The sequence below is a fragment of the Mizuhopecten yessoensis genome, unplaced genomic scaffold (genome assembly GCF_002113885.1).
Source record: "Mizuhopecten yessoensis strain PY_sf001 unplaced genomic scaffold, ASM211388v2 scaffold3689, whole genome shotgun sequence".
In the NCBI taxonomy this organism is placed as follows: Eukaryota; Metazoa; Mollusca; class Bivalvia; order Pectinida; family Pectinidae; genus Mizuhopecten; species Mizuhopecten yessoensis.
In genome coordinates, this window is record NW_018405170.1 from 7827 (window position 1) to 20997 (window position 13171).

The 13171-nt window shown below is 38.0% G+C and overlaps 1 protein-coding gene across 1 annotated transcript; it reads right to left on the reverse strand.

Moving 5' to 3' along the window:
* Nucleotides 1-368: 368 nt before the first annotated feature.
* On the reverse strand, nucleotides 369-12105 carry LOC110447938 (cartilage matrix protein-like). The gene is made up of 7 exons (XM_021493929.1): nucleotides 12033-12105; nucleotides 8883-8910; nucleotides 7210-7788; nucleotides 6113-6142; nucleotides 5701-5754; nucleotides 3312-3902; nucleotides 369-3066 (listed from the first exon to the last, which is right to left on the reverse strand). The coding sequence occupies exons 1-7, from the start codon at nucleotides 12057-12059 to the stop codon at nucleotides 2537-2539; spliced, it is 1839 nt and encodes a 612-aa protein (XP_021349604.1). The 5' UTR covers nucleotides 12060-12105; the 3' UTR covers nucleotides 369-2536.
* Between the last annotated feature and the right edge of the window lie 1066 nt (nucleotides 12106-13171).

A 13171-nucleotide genomic window follows, 5' to 3' on the forward strand; every position in this document is an offset into this window, starting at 1 on the left:
GATGTTTGGTTATGTCTGTCCTATCGTTACCAGGGGACTAGATGTTTGGTTATGTTTGTCCCTTCGTTACCAGGGGACTAGATATTTGGTTATGTATGTCCTTTCGTTACCAGGGGACTAGATGTTTGGTTATGTATGTCCCTTCGTTACCAGGGGACTAGATGTTTGATTATGTATGTCCCTCCGTTACCAGAGGACTAGATGTTTGGTTATGTATGTCCCTCTGTTACCAGGGGACTAGATGTTTGGTTATGTATGTCCCTCCGTTACCAGGGGACTAGATGTTTTATGATATGTCCTTATGGTACTGTTATGCTTCTGATACTTTAAAAAAAAGTTACAAATAACATTCATAATTTATGATTTGTTTTATTCTAGCTGACATGAAATAACGCAGGTAAATATTTACATCAGTTTTACAAACAGATCTATACACACAACATATTGTGGTAATTTAGTTGTTGGATACAAGCAAGTAAACAAGAACGATACACACGAACGACTAGAATTATCAGTGGGCAGTACAGTACGAATACTCGGTTTTTCAAGCTTCATAAAATAAATTCATTGGATGGCAAAAAGGAACCGAAAAATAAATCATTGAAGTTTAATAACGCCTGCTGAGCCCTAAATGTATGTTTTCACTTTTGATATGAGTCAGAAATGTTATCTTATTTCCAGAAGTTTCGTATATGACCCCTGCGTGACCCTTATATACTATGATAGTAGCAAATACCCCTCCACAATACAACATACCATAATAACACACTTTTGTAGTTTCGCTACAGTCAGTACATTTACACCTTTTAAGGAAGAATGGTAAGGACAGATAGACGGACATACAGACAACCTGAATATCACGGTATACCACCTCCCGACTTCCCTTCCCCGCATAACATAGAATACTTAATGTATCAGAGATATTAAATGCATCATTGAAATAATGAAACTTTATAAAATATATAGATAGGAATAAATTCATTTCGGAATAACAAATTGTTCACAAACTTCGCATCTCTGAATTATGACTGACGTAAAGTGATTGACTTCAAAAAATACGTAAATATAATATAAATGAGTTTCCGGATCAGCAAGCGTCCATATTAATGATTGTTCGGATTAGCGAGCGTCCGTATAAATGAGTGTCAAGATTAGCGAGCGTCTATATTAATATGTGCCCGGATTAGCAAGCGTCCATATTAATGAGTGTCAAGGTTAGCGCGCGTCCATATTAATGAGTGTCCGGATAAGCAAGCGTCCGTAATAATGAATCTCCGGTTAGCAAGTGTCCCTGGAAATAAATGTCCGGATTAGCAAGCGTCAGTATGTTAATGATCGTCCGGATTAGCAAGCGTCCGAAATATGAATCTCCCGATAAGCAAGCGTCCCTATGTTAAAATGTCCGAATAAATAAGCGTCAGTATGAAAACAAATGTCCAAATTAACAAGAGTTTGCATTAATGATTGTCCGAATTGGCAAGAGTCCGTATTAATGAGTGTCCAGATAAGTGAGCGTCCATATTAATGAGTGTATAATCGGCAAGCGCCGTATAAATGAGTATCCGGATAAGCAAGCGTCCATATGTATAAATGTCCGGATTAGCAAGCGTCCGTATGAAAAAAAAAGTCGAATAATTAGCAAGAGTTTGTATTAATGATTGTCCGGATTAGCAAGCGTCCGTATTAATGAGTGTCCGGATTAGCAAGCGTCTGTTTTTTTGATTGTCTTGATTAGCAAGCGTTTCCATTAATGAATGTCCGCTGGAATTGAACATGAAAATGCCAAACCGTAGTAGTTTAAAAAAAAAAAATACAAAGTATATATACTAATAGGTTTTATTGTTTTCGGATTACTGCGACTCATCATAAACCCTATACAAACACCTAGATTAATGCTTACTGTTAATGAATATGTTGCGTATTTCAGAACGCTCCTGAATTAAGAAAACATGTCGTCTAAACCGACCACACACAATATAGATCAGGTTGTCTACAGGGCATTGGTACTTTAGTTTTGCAGTATACTTACTTCAGTAATCGTACCTCTGTACTTCGACAAATCGTTGTATTTTGTTTCCCTGATATCGATATCGAACTTTCGCTTCCTTTGAATTTAAAGGGATGTCGGTCGCATTCTATAACAGTTTTTGTCACTATCCCCACTAGATAAACCTCATAATTATACTATTGTGTACTTTGTTGAAACATGATAACATACAGAACGTTCAAAAACATTGAACTGATTGAACTAACATTTCAATCGTCAAACTGTTGCTGGAATGTCTCCTCGAGAGCACACGTTAGACATACACTATCAGTTAGCTGACACACAAAGACCGTCCTCTCGAAAACTTCAGGAGAAATGCATGTCAGTCCCTACTTCAAGTTCCTTGGTCCAGATAAACAAAAAATATCATGATTATCCCGATTCAAAATAAGTAACATACAAAAGATAATATTTTTCCCCCTTCAGCTTTTACGCTAGTTGATACAAACTAATCATAATAACGTGTTGACACCAAGATTGCGAGGTGTTTTATATTCCCTTGCATAACATGTCACCAATAGACTCTTCAAACAGTCCGGGCCGGTTTGTATCATACTTTAAGATATACTGCTCTCCTTTCACGTAAGGCTTTACACGTTTGGTATCTGTTTCATCTCCAATGACAATAAAGATGAAATCGATTCCGATCTCGCGCGCCATCTTTATTTCAATTTCTGCTTCCGGTGTGAGCGCGGTGTCGAGAAACGCAAACAAAATCTGCCTTGCCTTCGGTCGTCCTCCATGTCCAACTGAGAATCCTGTCCGTCTGGCCTTTTTAACCAGCCCTACGAATCCAGAATATCTAGATGTTTGTTTCGTCACTGTTGAACCAGAGGACAGCTCCTTGTCTTGGATGTTAGAACATTGACTGACAAAAAACCCGAATTGTAAATTGGTCTTGAGTTGTACGTTCAAGGTCACAGAGTTGATACGTTCAATGATACCAAGGGAGACCTTGGAACCAAGAGATGCAACATCTAGCAGAAAAATAGCGTCAGTGTCGTTGTCCTTTGTGCAAACTGAAAATAAAATAAATTTTGATTTATTATCCCTTCTTTTGTGAGGCATTGTTCTTACATAGAGTCAAATGCATTCAAAGAATGAGTATCTACGGTCGTTCGCTTTATGTACTTTGCTTTAGCCGCGATCGTTACATTTAAACTTTGAAAGAACGATACACTTGTCCATCGTTTGCAACCCCCGGTGCATTAAACAAATCAAACATATACAGACGACCTTGACCTAGCCTTGACCTTTACTTTACCTGATTCGAGGTCCACCACGTTGCAAGCCCGAATCGCCAGCACATCTTTGATAGTCTCCAGGGCATCAAAGTTGGACACGGTGAATATGAAACTCTGAACATCATTCCCTGGATCACTTGCAATATGTTTCAGTTCTTTGACGTCGACGTCCTCTGTTACACCAATGGCGAACACGTGAACACCCATTTGATGGAGCAGGGCAGCCTCGACCTCAGTAGACTTTGGAGATCTCGAATAACCATCCGTGATGACCACCAACACATGAGCCACATATTGACGAGCGACACCTGGTGTGAACACTTGAAGCCGGATGTTACGTAATGCTGACGCAGTATCAGTTCCGCCTCTCAGGTACGATATTTTGTTGATTGCATCGAGCAGATCGTTTTTGTTGTAATGAGATTGGAAGCTGAATTCCTGTTTATATCTATGACTAAATGTCGAAATTCCAATACGTGTTTTGTTTTCCCCGATGTCGAACATGGCGACCACATCCTTGACAAATTCGATCTGTTTCTGGTTGTCTGATTTCCGGATACTACTTGATGAGTCGAGGAGAAAATAAACATCTGCCGGTTTACCGCCGCAATCTGGAAATACAAATAAAATAGACAAACTATCACGTTTACGCAAAAATACACCTAGATATCTACTCAGATTAATCGAATGCTACGAGTGGGTTGATGGGGGCACGGAGAAGTCGCAACTTCTAAATATCCAAAGAGGCAAGGGGACGTAACTCTTGTTGTCAGTTAGGATAAATACTGGGACCAAATATGGTATTCGTAGCTTATCCCTTTCTATCTCATACTTACTATCAATGACGTTGGTACTGTCCGCTTGTAACGTGCCCATACTTACTATCAATGACGTTGGTACTGTCCGTTTGTAACGTGTCCATACTTATTATCAATGACGTTGGTACTGTCCGCTTGTAACGTGCCCATACTTACTATCAATGACGTTGGTACTGTCCGTTTGTAACGTGTCCATACTTATTATCAATGACGTTGGTACTGTCCGCTTGTAACGTGTCCACACTTACTATCAATGACGTTGGTACTGTCCGCTTGTAGAGTGTCCTACTTACTATCAATGACGTTGGTACTGTCCGCTTGTGGCGTGTCCAAACTTACTATCAATGACGTTGGTACTGTCCGCTTCTAACGTGTCCATACTTACTATCAATGACGTTGATACTGTCCGCTTGTAGCGTGTCCAAACTTACTATCAATGACGTTGATACTGTCCGCTTGTAACGTGTCCATACTTATTATCAATGACGTTGGTACTGTACGCTTGTAACGTGTCCATACTTATTATCAATGACGTTGGTACTGTCCGCTTGTAACGTGTCCAAACTTACTATCAATGACGTCGGTACTGTCCGCTTGTAACGTGTCCATACTTACTATCAATGAGGTTGGTACTGTCCGCTTGTAGCGTGTCCATACTTACTATCAATGACGTGGGTACTGTCCGCTTGTAGCGTTGCTATACTTACTATCAATGACGTTGGTACGGTACTGTCCGCTTGTAGCGTGTCCAAACTTACTATCAATGACGTTGGTACTGTCCGCTTGTGGCGTGTCCAAACTTACTATCAATGACGTTGGTACTGTCCGCTTCTAACGTGTCCATACTTATTATCAATGACGTTGGTACTGTACGCTTGTAACGTGTCCATACTTATTATCAATGACGTCGGTCCTGTCCGCTTGTAACGTGTCCATACTTACTATCAATGCCGTTGGTACTGTCCGCTTGTAGCGTGTCCAAACTTACTATCAATGACGTTGATACTGTCCGCTTGTAGCGTGTCCAAACTTACTATCAATGACGTTGGTACTGTCCGCTTGTAACGTGCCCATACTTACTATCAATGACGTTGGTACTGTCCGTTTGTAACGTGTCCATACTTATTATCAATGACGTCGGTCCTGTCCGCTTGTAACGTGTCCATACTTACTATCAATGACGTCGGTACTGTCCGCTTGTAACGTGTCCATACTTACTATCAATGACGTCGGTACTGTCCGCTTGTAACGTGTCCATACTTACTATCAATGACGGTGGTACTGTCCGCTTGTAGCGTGTCCATACTTACTATCAATGACGTTGGTACTGTCCGCTTGTAGCGTTGCTATACTTACTATCAATGACGTTGGTACTGTCCGCTTGTAGCGTGTCCATACTTACTATCAATGACGTCGGTACTGTCCGCTTGTAACGTGTCCATTCTTACTATCAATGACGTTGGTACGGTACTGTCCGCTTGTAGCGTGTCTATACTTACTATCAATGACGTTGGTACTGTCCTCTTGTAACGTGTCCATACTTACTATCAATGACGTGGGTACTGTCCGCTTGTAGCGTTGCTATACTTACTATCAATGACGTTGGTACTGTCCGCTTGTAACGTGTCCCCAGGAATAGGCGAGTCTGTGGATAAATAGTGTACAGAACGTGATGAAGTTTTACTTACGAAACAATTGAAATTTGTCTACAAGTATCTTGAAATTGTTATATTTTAAGTGTTTCCATCATAACATCGTTTCGGGAATAGATTCGTTACTGTTGATGATTTAAGCCTACGTTCTCCTTCTGAGATGACTGAGATGCCAAACCCAGGCCCTCCCCCAAACAATGTCCTCACTCCTATTCCGAAAGAACACACTTTACAGTATTTCCCCCACATTTTTTATGATAAAGCACGAACGGTTACACGGGCAACGGGAAACGATTTCATACTTACTGATTATTAGACATTTTTTTATGTGTTAATAAACCCATATCTCACCTGTGATATGCTGGTCAAGGTGAAGAGTCACTGGAAATAATATGAAACAATTGTATACATGTATATTTGTGTGTAATAAAAAATGTCCGATTTGTAGCAGCAAATTATAATTCCAAACAATCGTTTTGTATTTCAAGTTCAGTATCACCAATATCTTTGTCTATCAACAAATAGTAACAAGGAAAACATATACAAGTTAACTATGAAGTATTTATTTAAATACAAAAATAATATTACAAATAAAGACCAAACTATCGACAGAATATTGGAAACCGCCATATTTCTGCCTGCTTGTTGATTTGGGTCATTTTACATTTTCGTTTGGCGCAGCGATAAAGTTCAAATGCATTCTTATTTGCTCAAATAGCTCCTTGTTGCCGCTAACACCCGACGTTTATAAGTCGAAGAAGTCATCAGACCGTGAGGACAAATCTTACATGGTATAGGACTTCTTCTCCTCTCCTCTCTATTCTGCCATTCACGGGTTCCTGGTGTTACTGTACACTTACCATTGCACGCCTGACTTGGTGACACACTTATCCTTGCACGCCTGACTTGGTGTCATACTTACCCTTCCATGCCTGACTAGGTGTCACATTTGCCATTGTATACCTGACTTGGTGCACACTTACCTTTGCACACCTGACTTGGTGTCATACTTACCTTTGCACACCTGACTTGGTGTCATATTTACCCTTGCTTGCCTGACTTTGTGACACACTTACCCTTGCACGCCTGACTTGGTGACACACTTACCCTTGCACGCCTGACTTGGTGTCATATTAACCCTTGCTTGCCTGAGTTGGTGACACACTTACCCTTGCACGCCCGACGTGGTATCATACTTACCGTTGCATGCCTGACTTGATGTCACATTTAAGCTTGCACGCCTGACTTGGTGTCACACTTACCGTTGCACGCCTGACTTGATGTCACATTTAAGCTTGCACGCCTGACTAGGTGTCATACTCACCCTTGCACGCCTGACTTGGTGTCGCACTTACCGTTGCACGCATGACTTGATGTCACATTTAAGCTTGCACGCCTGACTAGGTGTCACACTTACCCTTGCACGCCTGACTAGGTGTCACACTTACCATTGCACGCCTGATATAACAAGCTTTTCTGTATTTTCGGTAACAGCTGGAACCCGTGGACAAGGAAGACGAAGTTTGCGGCAGGTTCACTTGCAATGCTTTGTAGTTCCGCCTCTATGGTGTCCCGTCCGACACCTACTGCAAAGATGGTTACACCGAAGTCTCGGACTGTCTCGGCAGCCTTTTTTGTCGCAGATTTACTGTGGCTCATACCATCTGTGATTACAACGGCGATTTTCCTCACTTTGTCTCTGGCGCCGTTTTTGCGAAGGAACATGCGCGTTTTCACTGCCCAGAGCGCCTTTGCCGTACTACTACCTCCAGTAAGGTGGCGCACGCGTCGTATGGCGGATATGACGTCAGGCTTGTTGTGGCTGTCTTTTAAATGAAGTTCAATCTTCAATTTGTGACTAAAAGATAAAATCCCGATTCGTGTTTGATTTTCCTGGAGTCCTATGTCAAATGTGTTCGCAATGTTTTCCACAAACTGAAGTTCTCGAACGAAATCCTCCGGCCAGATACTGGAGGACGAATCCAAGATGAAGACAATATCGGACGGAGGAGGAGTACACATTGTAGCTGGAAAGATACATCAAACTATGCCAAGATGTGCAAAGAATGAAAATAGATTTTCAGCTGAATTGAATTAAAATCAAACTGAAATATTTCGATTAGGATAAAATATCGTTTTAAATATTCATAATGTGTCAGTTTCAATTATACGGCAACGTAATTTGTCTCCCCCGATAAAACACTCCACCTGATAATACCATATGCGATATATTATTATTTATGAGAAGTTCTTTTTACACAACCAATAAGATTTTTCATTGTGACGTTTTGATGACTAGTACGATATGTACACTGCTACCTTCATCGGACAAATGACCAGTGAAGCGTATGCACACAAAGGTGTCAAGTGTGTACGAGTTGTCCACAAAATCGAGTCGAATCGGCTACGCTGTAAGCGTACGTACAATAGTTGTACTGGTCATTTGTCTGATGAAGGTGACAGTGTACATATCGAACTAGTCATCGAAACGTCACACGGAAAATCTTATTGGTTGTGTTAAAGAAATTCTCATAATCTATACTTCCCAACCTGAGGGAAATGTTTAGAAATACCATATCCAATAGTAAATCATGAATTATTACGGTCGGGAAAAGTGACATTCTCGAAGTTCCAGGGGTCTTGATCTCCTACGTTCTGTACAGAGAATGTAAGTGAGCGAAAACTCCTGGAATGTAACTACAGGGGCATAAGAATCCACTTCAGGACGTGTGTTTTGACCTGTATTGACCTGTTATGAGTATTATTAGACGACTTTAGATCAAAACTACGTAAAATGACAATCTCTAACGATCTTTTTTACCGATATGATCTAGATCTAAAGCACGTTTAAAAATGTCCCCCCCCCCCCTCATCAAACCTGTACAAACATCATCCTGTTTTGGATCCTCATGTCCCTGTGTTCGATATATTTATGATTATTTTTGATAAAACTGGAGATCGTAACTGCTGTTATTTTATGCGATCTTATTACACGTGATAATGTTTTTACTTAAACACGTGCAGCGCGTGCGTATTGAATCTGTATAATAAGGAAAGTATATGCCATATGTTCGCTAACAGCAGCACACCAGACCCCTGTCGAAATGGCCGACACACGTACCTGTATCACCGGCAGACATACCAAACAGCTGAAATAGACAAAACACGTGTAATTCAAAGCAATGTATGAACGCACACACGGGCTTTTACAACTAGTAAAGATATGTAGAGCCAGACATTAGCTCTATCATATGTTAAATATAGTATTTTAACTATTGATGGCTGCAGGTGGTTGCGATATAAAAAGCTTAATATACTTTTTATTTACAATGAGTTGAGCGGTGTAGCATTTCAAAAATAACCAACGATACACATAACGAATCTTATCAGGTAAGCATGTTTAGTTAATATGAGAATATAATTATCATAATAGTTGCTTTATCGTCAGCTGTGCATTTTGATTAAAACATCTGTTTATTTGCATCTACATTTGATATGTTCCTATATACAGGTAAGGTATTGGGTGTATGCGAGGTGAGATTTGGTGTCAGTTAGAGAACAATAAGATTTAATTACAGGTAAATTATATTATTATCTATATACTACTTTATACTACCTACCGGTAGCATGATAATTAATTTGCAAGAATGGGAACGTTTTTTCTTTAAAATAAACGCCTGCTCGCGCCGGGTGTCGTCTTAAACCGGAAATAGTAACCACACAAAAGTGATCCGCGTTGTTAAATAGTCCGTCATAAACAAAACAATATAAGGTTACGAAAAACTATTGTGAGGATAACAACACTATTTTAAGCGTAATTATGCATATAGAATAGCCAATGACGATGCCATTATTTTTCTGCATAGTTTTAAGGTTCATGGTATTTCTCCGCGCAAACAGACCGAGGATTTGCGATCGATGTCCATTGAGAACCTAGAAGTCTTTTGGAACATATGGTGTTTAGTTGACTTTTTTGAATGGAGAAATATATAATTTAGTAGTATATAGATGTTTATCACACTGTATTTTCAGTGTTTGTCGTTCGAACAGTTTTCTCATCGCTCGCACGTGGATAAAATCTCGTGTCCGCATGCGGTGGCCTCTCGATTTTATCCACGTGCTCGCGATGAGAAAATTGTTCTCAAACAAACCCTGAAGACACGTTGTGATAATCTATAAGTCTGTACTAGAAAGTGTCTTACCATATGAATATGAACGTATACATAGTATTGATTTTCGGTGTAAATTTTTATTTATTTATGATATTGTTTCCACTTCATATATTAAAGACTTCATCATAATAATAGGGAATTTCAGATTAAATTCCTAACTTAACATATTCCGTCTTTGCGTATTGCAGAGTTATCTTCTCTTGTAAGCAGGTATTGATTGTTACGTCATTTGTTTGTGAGAGTAACGTCATCAATTGTTGAGAAAACGACGTAATTTTCTCATACAAACCAATGACGTAACAATCAATACCTGTTCACAAGAGAAGATAACTCTGCAATACGCAAAGACGGAATTATATCTCTTTCAATATTTTCTGGGTTTTTTTTCAAGTATTCTTGACCAAAATATTCCTTGACATTAGGTAAGTGGTTCCTCTGGTCAAGGTTGTAACATCGTTATACCGTTTTTAAATTAAATTAGTCATGTAACCTTAGTTACCAACGAAGGGTTATTGTCATGTTAACTGTACATCATCTTGTACACATTAATCACAGATTTCTGCAATATGATGGTATACACAGAATCAAAGTAGTTTTCATTTCCTATTCCGTCTATACCACATGCCTACGGTGTTATTTCCCAATGTTAATGACGGTATATGGCACGAATTTTTCTCTTCATTTTTTCTGACGGATATATTCCAGTAAAGTATAGAGTACATGTATGTCTCACTAGATTAAGTCTGCTTCGCATTCATTGAGATTGGAAGATAATATGAAGAAATGTTCCTAAAGAACAAAGGCATTGTAAGGAATGTAACTACACAGACATTGAAGAAGAATTTCGCTTTCTGTTAATTTATAGTAAATTTCAAAACCTTAGAGTGCCATTTTCCTTCAAGCTTTTCTGTTGTTAAATGTCAAAAATTGTAAACAACCATGTATGTTAGGGAAATTCATCTTTGAAGCTATCAGAATCCCTTAACTAATTATATTGTAGGTATTGTACACCATCTCTATACATTCTCTATAATTGTATTCTGTATATCATGTAGCACATATAATCGGTCAACAGCCCAAAGTTTGAATAAATCTTGACACTATTGAAATTTGTGATGTTATGAAAATCACTATCATTTTTCCTTTCTGCAGTCCATACAAAATCAGCTTGCGATTGAAATTCTGCAGGCATAACCATACAAATAAAACAACATTCAGGCAACTGCTTTTGTATCAGTGGGAATGTATAGACAATGCATTATATCATTTTAAACGATCATTGCTATTAAGATTAGTTAATAAGGCTTTACTCCTGATCAACAATAATTAAAGACTTTGATAACATGCAGGCGGCTTGAACGTAACTAGTTTGATTCTGGAAGATAATTAGAATAAATGTATTCTTTTTAATACAATATTTTTATAGCACCTTCTACCACGTGTCATTATAATTCTTTACAAAGAAAACGGAATATTTCACTGATTAAAGTAGACATAAATTCTTAAAAATAATACGTATAACTACCACCTAGATCATTTTGAAACAGACTATAACAAACTTGTTATTAGGTGTGAAAATGGACATGCGTGCTAGGTGAGACTACGTTTTTTTAGAAGTGTATGCTAAGCGAGACTAAACACTTCCAAAGCCCCATGGATATATTAATTAATCAAAAATACATTACTTTGATTAATACGATAGACTGATACGATACAGATACATGCGCTAAAATGAACCATCTTCGTTACTTGTATATCGATTAAGGACAATCTAACATCAGTTATTGATCCGAAAATGTCTTTTGTTTAATTAAAATAGTAAAACACATATTTTTTTACTCATATATTACATATCTTTGAATACATGTATAATGTTTTAAGTCAAAATACGTTTGTAAAACTTTTTGAACTTAAATATATGTTTCTTAGCTCAAATGTATACACAATTTTTTTAAATTTCAAATGTATAAGTTTTTAACTGAAATTATGAATAATATATCTTTTGGCATGCCATTCACCTCGACGAAAAGAAAGCTTTATACATATGTTTATAAGAATTGAAAATTATTGAAATCGAAATTGATATAATAACACCTTACCAGTATTAAAAGTATAAACGCAGACATCCTCACAGCTAAATCTGTCAGTCTTTGGAACAACCCAATACTTCTACAGACGCTGGCTCTGGGACAGCCGTCTAACCTCCGCGAGGTAAAATTCTCAGCCAATCAAAATGTGTTTTACTAATTGCGTCTACACTTCGTCTTAAGTGGCTGAGAGTAGGGGCGACCACACGCACACAGTGGATCCCGTAGATCGTGCTCTACCCTACACACGACCCATTGTTTGTATGTCTCGTGACAACGTGAGCACGTGGAGGGTCAAGTTGAATTAACACAGTACCATCCAGAGAAGTATTCTAAACATATCTGATTAAATATTTTAATTTCGTTTTGTTTCTGTACCATCTCAGTGTAAGTACAAGGCGTGCACGCTAGAAATCAATAAAATCAATCTTAATTATCCCTCATTGTTTGTATGACATGTGAAACATTGGCTTTAATGTATCCATGTAAAAAACATATATACACTTTGTGATTAAGGAAAAACCAGGCCAACGCATAGTTTACCATAAAAATGTTAAATAAACATAAAATTTACACTATTACACAATTCGCGTCGGTTGAAAATGAACTATACCAAAATGATATTTAATAAAGAAAAAAACAAAGCTTCAAGATACAGCATGTACAATGTCAACATATAATGTTTAAGGTTCATGTAGCATACAACCTTAACATAAATCACAGGCATAACATTTAAAGGTAATATGTAACCTTAACTCTAACTTAAATCACAGCTATGATGTGTATTGTAGCTTATAATCTTAACTCTAACTTAAATAACAGCTATAATGTGTATTGCAGCTTATAATCTTAACTCTAACTTAAATCACAGCTATAATGTGTATTGTAGCTTATAATCTTAACTCTAACTGAAATCACAGCTATGATGTGTATTGCAGCTTATAACCTTAACTCTGACAAAAATAACAGCTATAATGTGTATTGTAGCTTATAACCTTAACTCTAACAAAAATAACAGCTATAATGTGTATTGTAGCTTATAACCTTAACTCTGACAAAAATAACAGCTATAATGTGTATTGTAGCTTATAATCTTAACTCTAACTGAAATCACAGCTATGATGTGTATTGCAGCTTATAATCTTAACTCT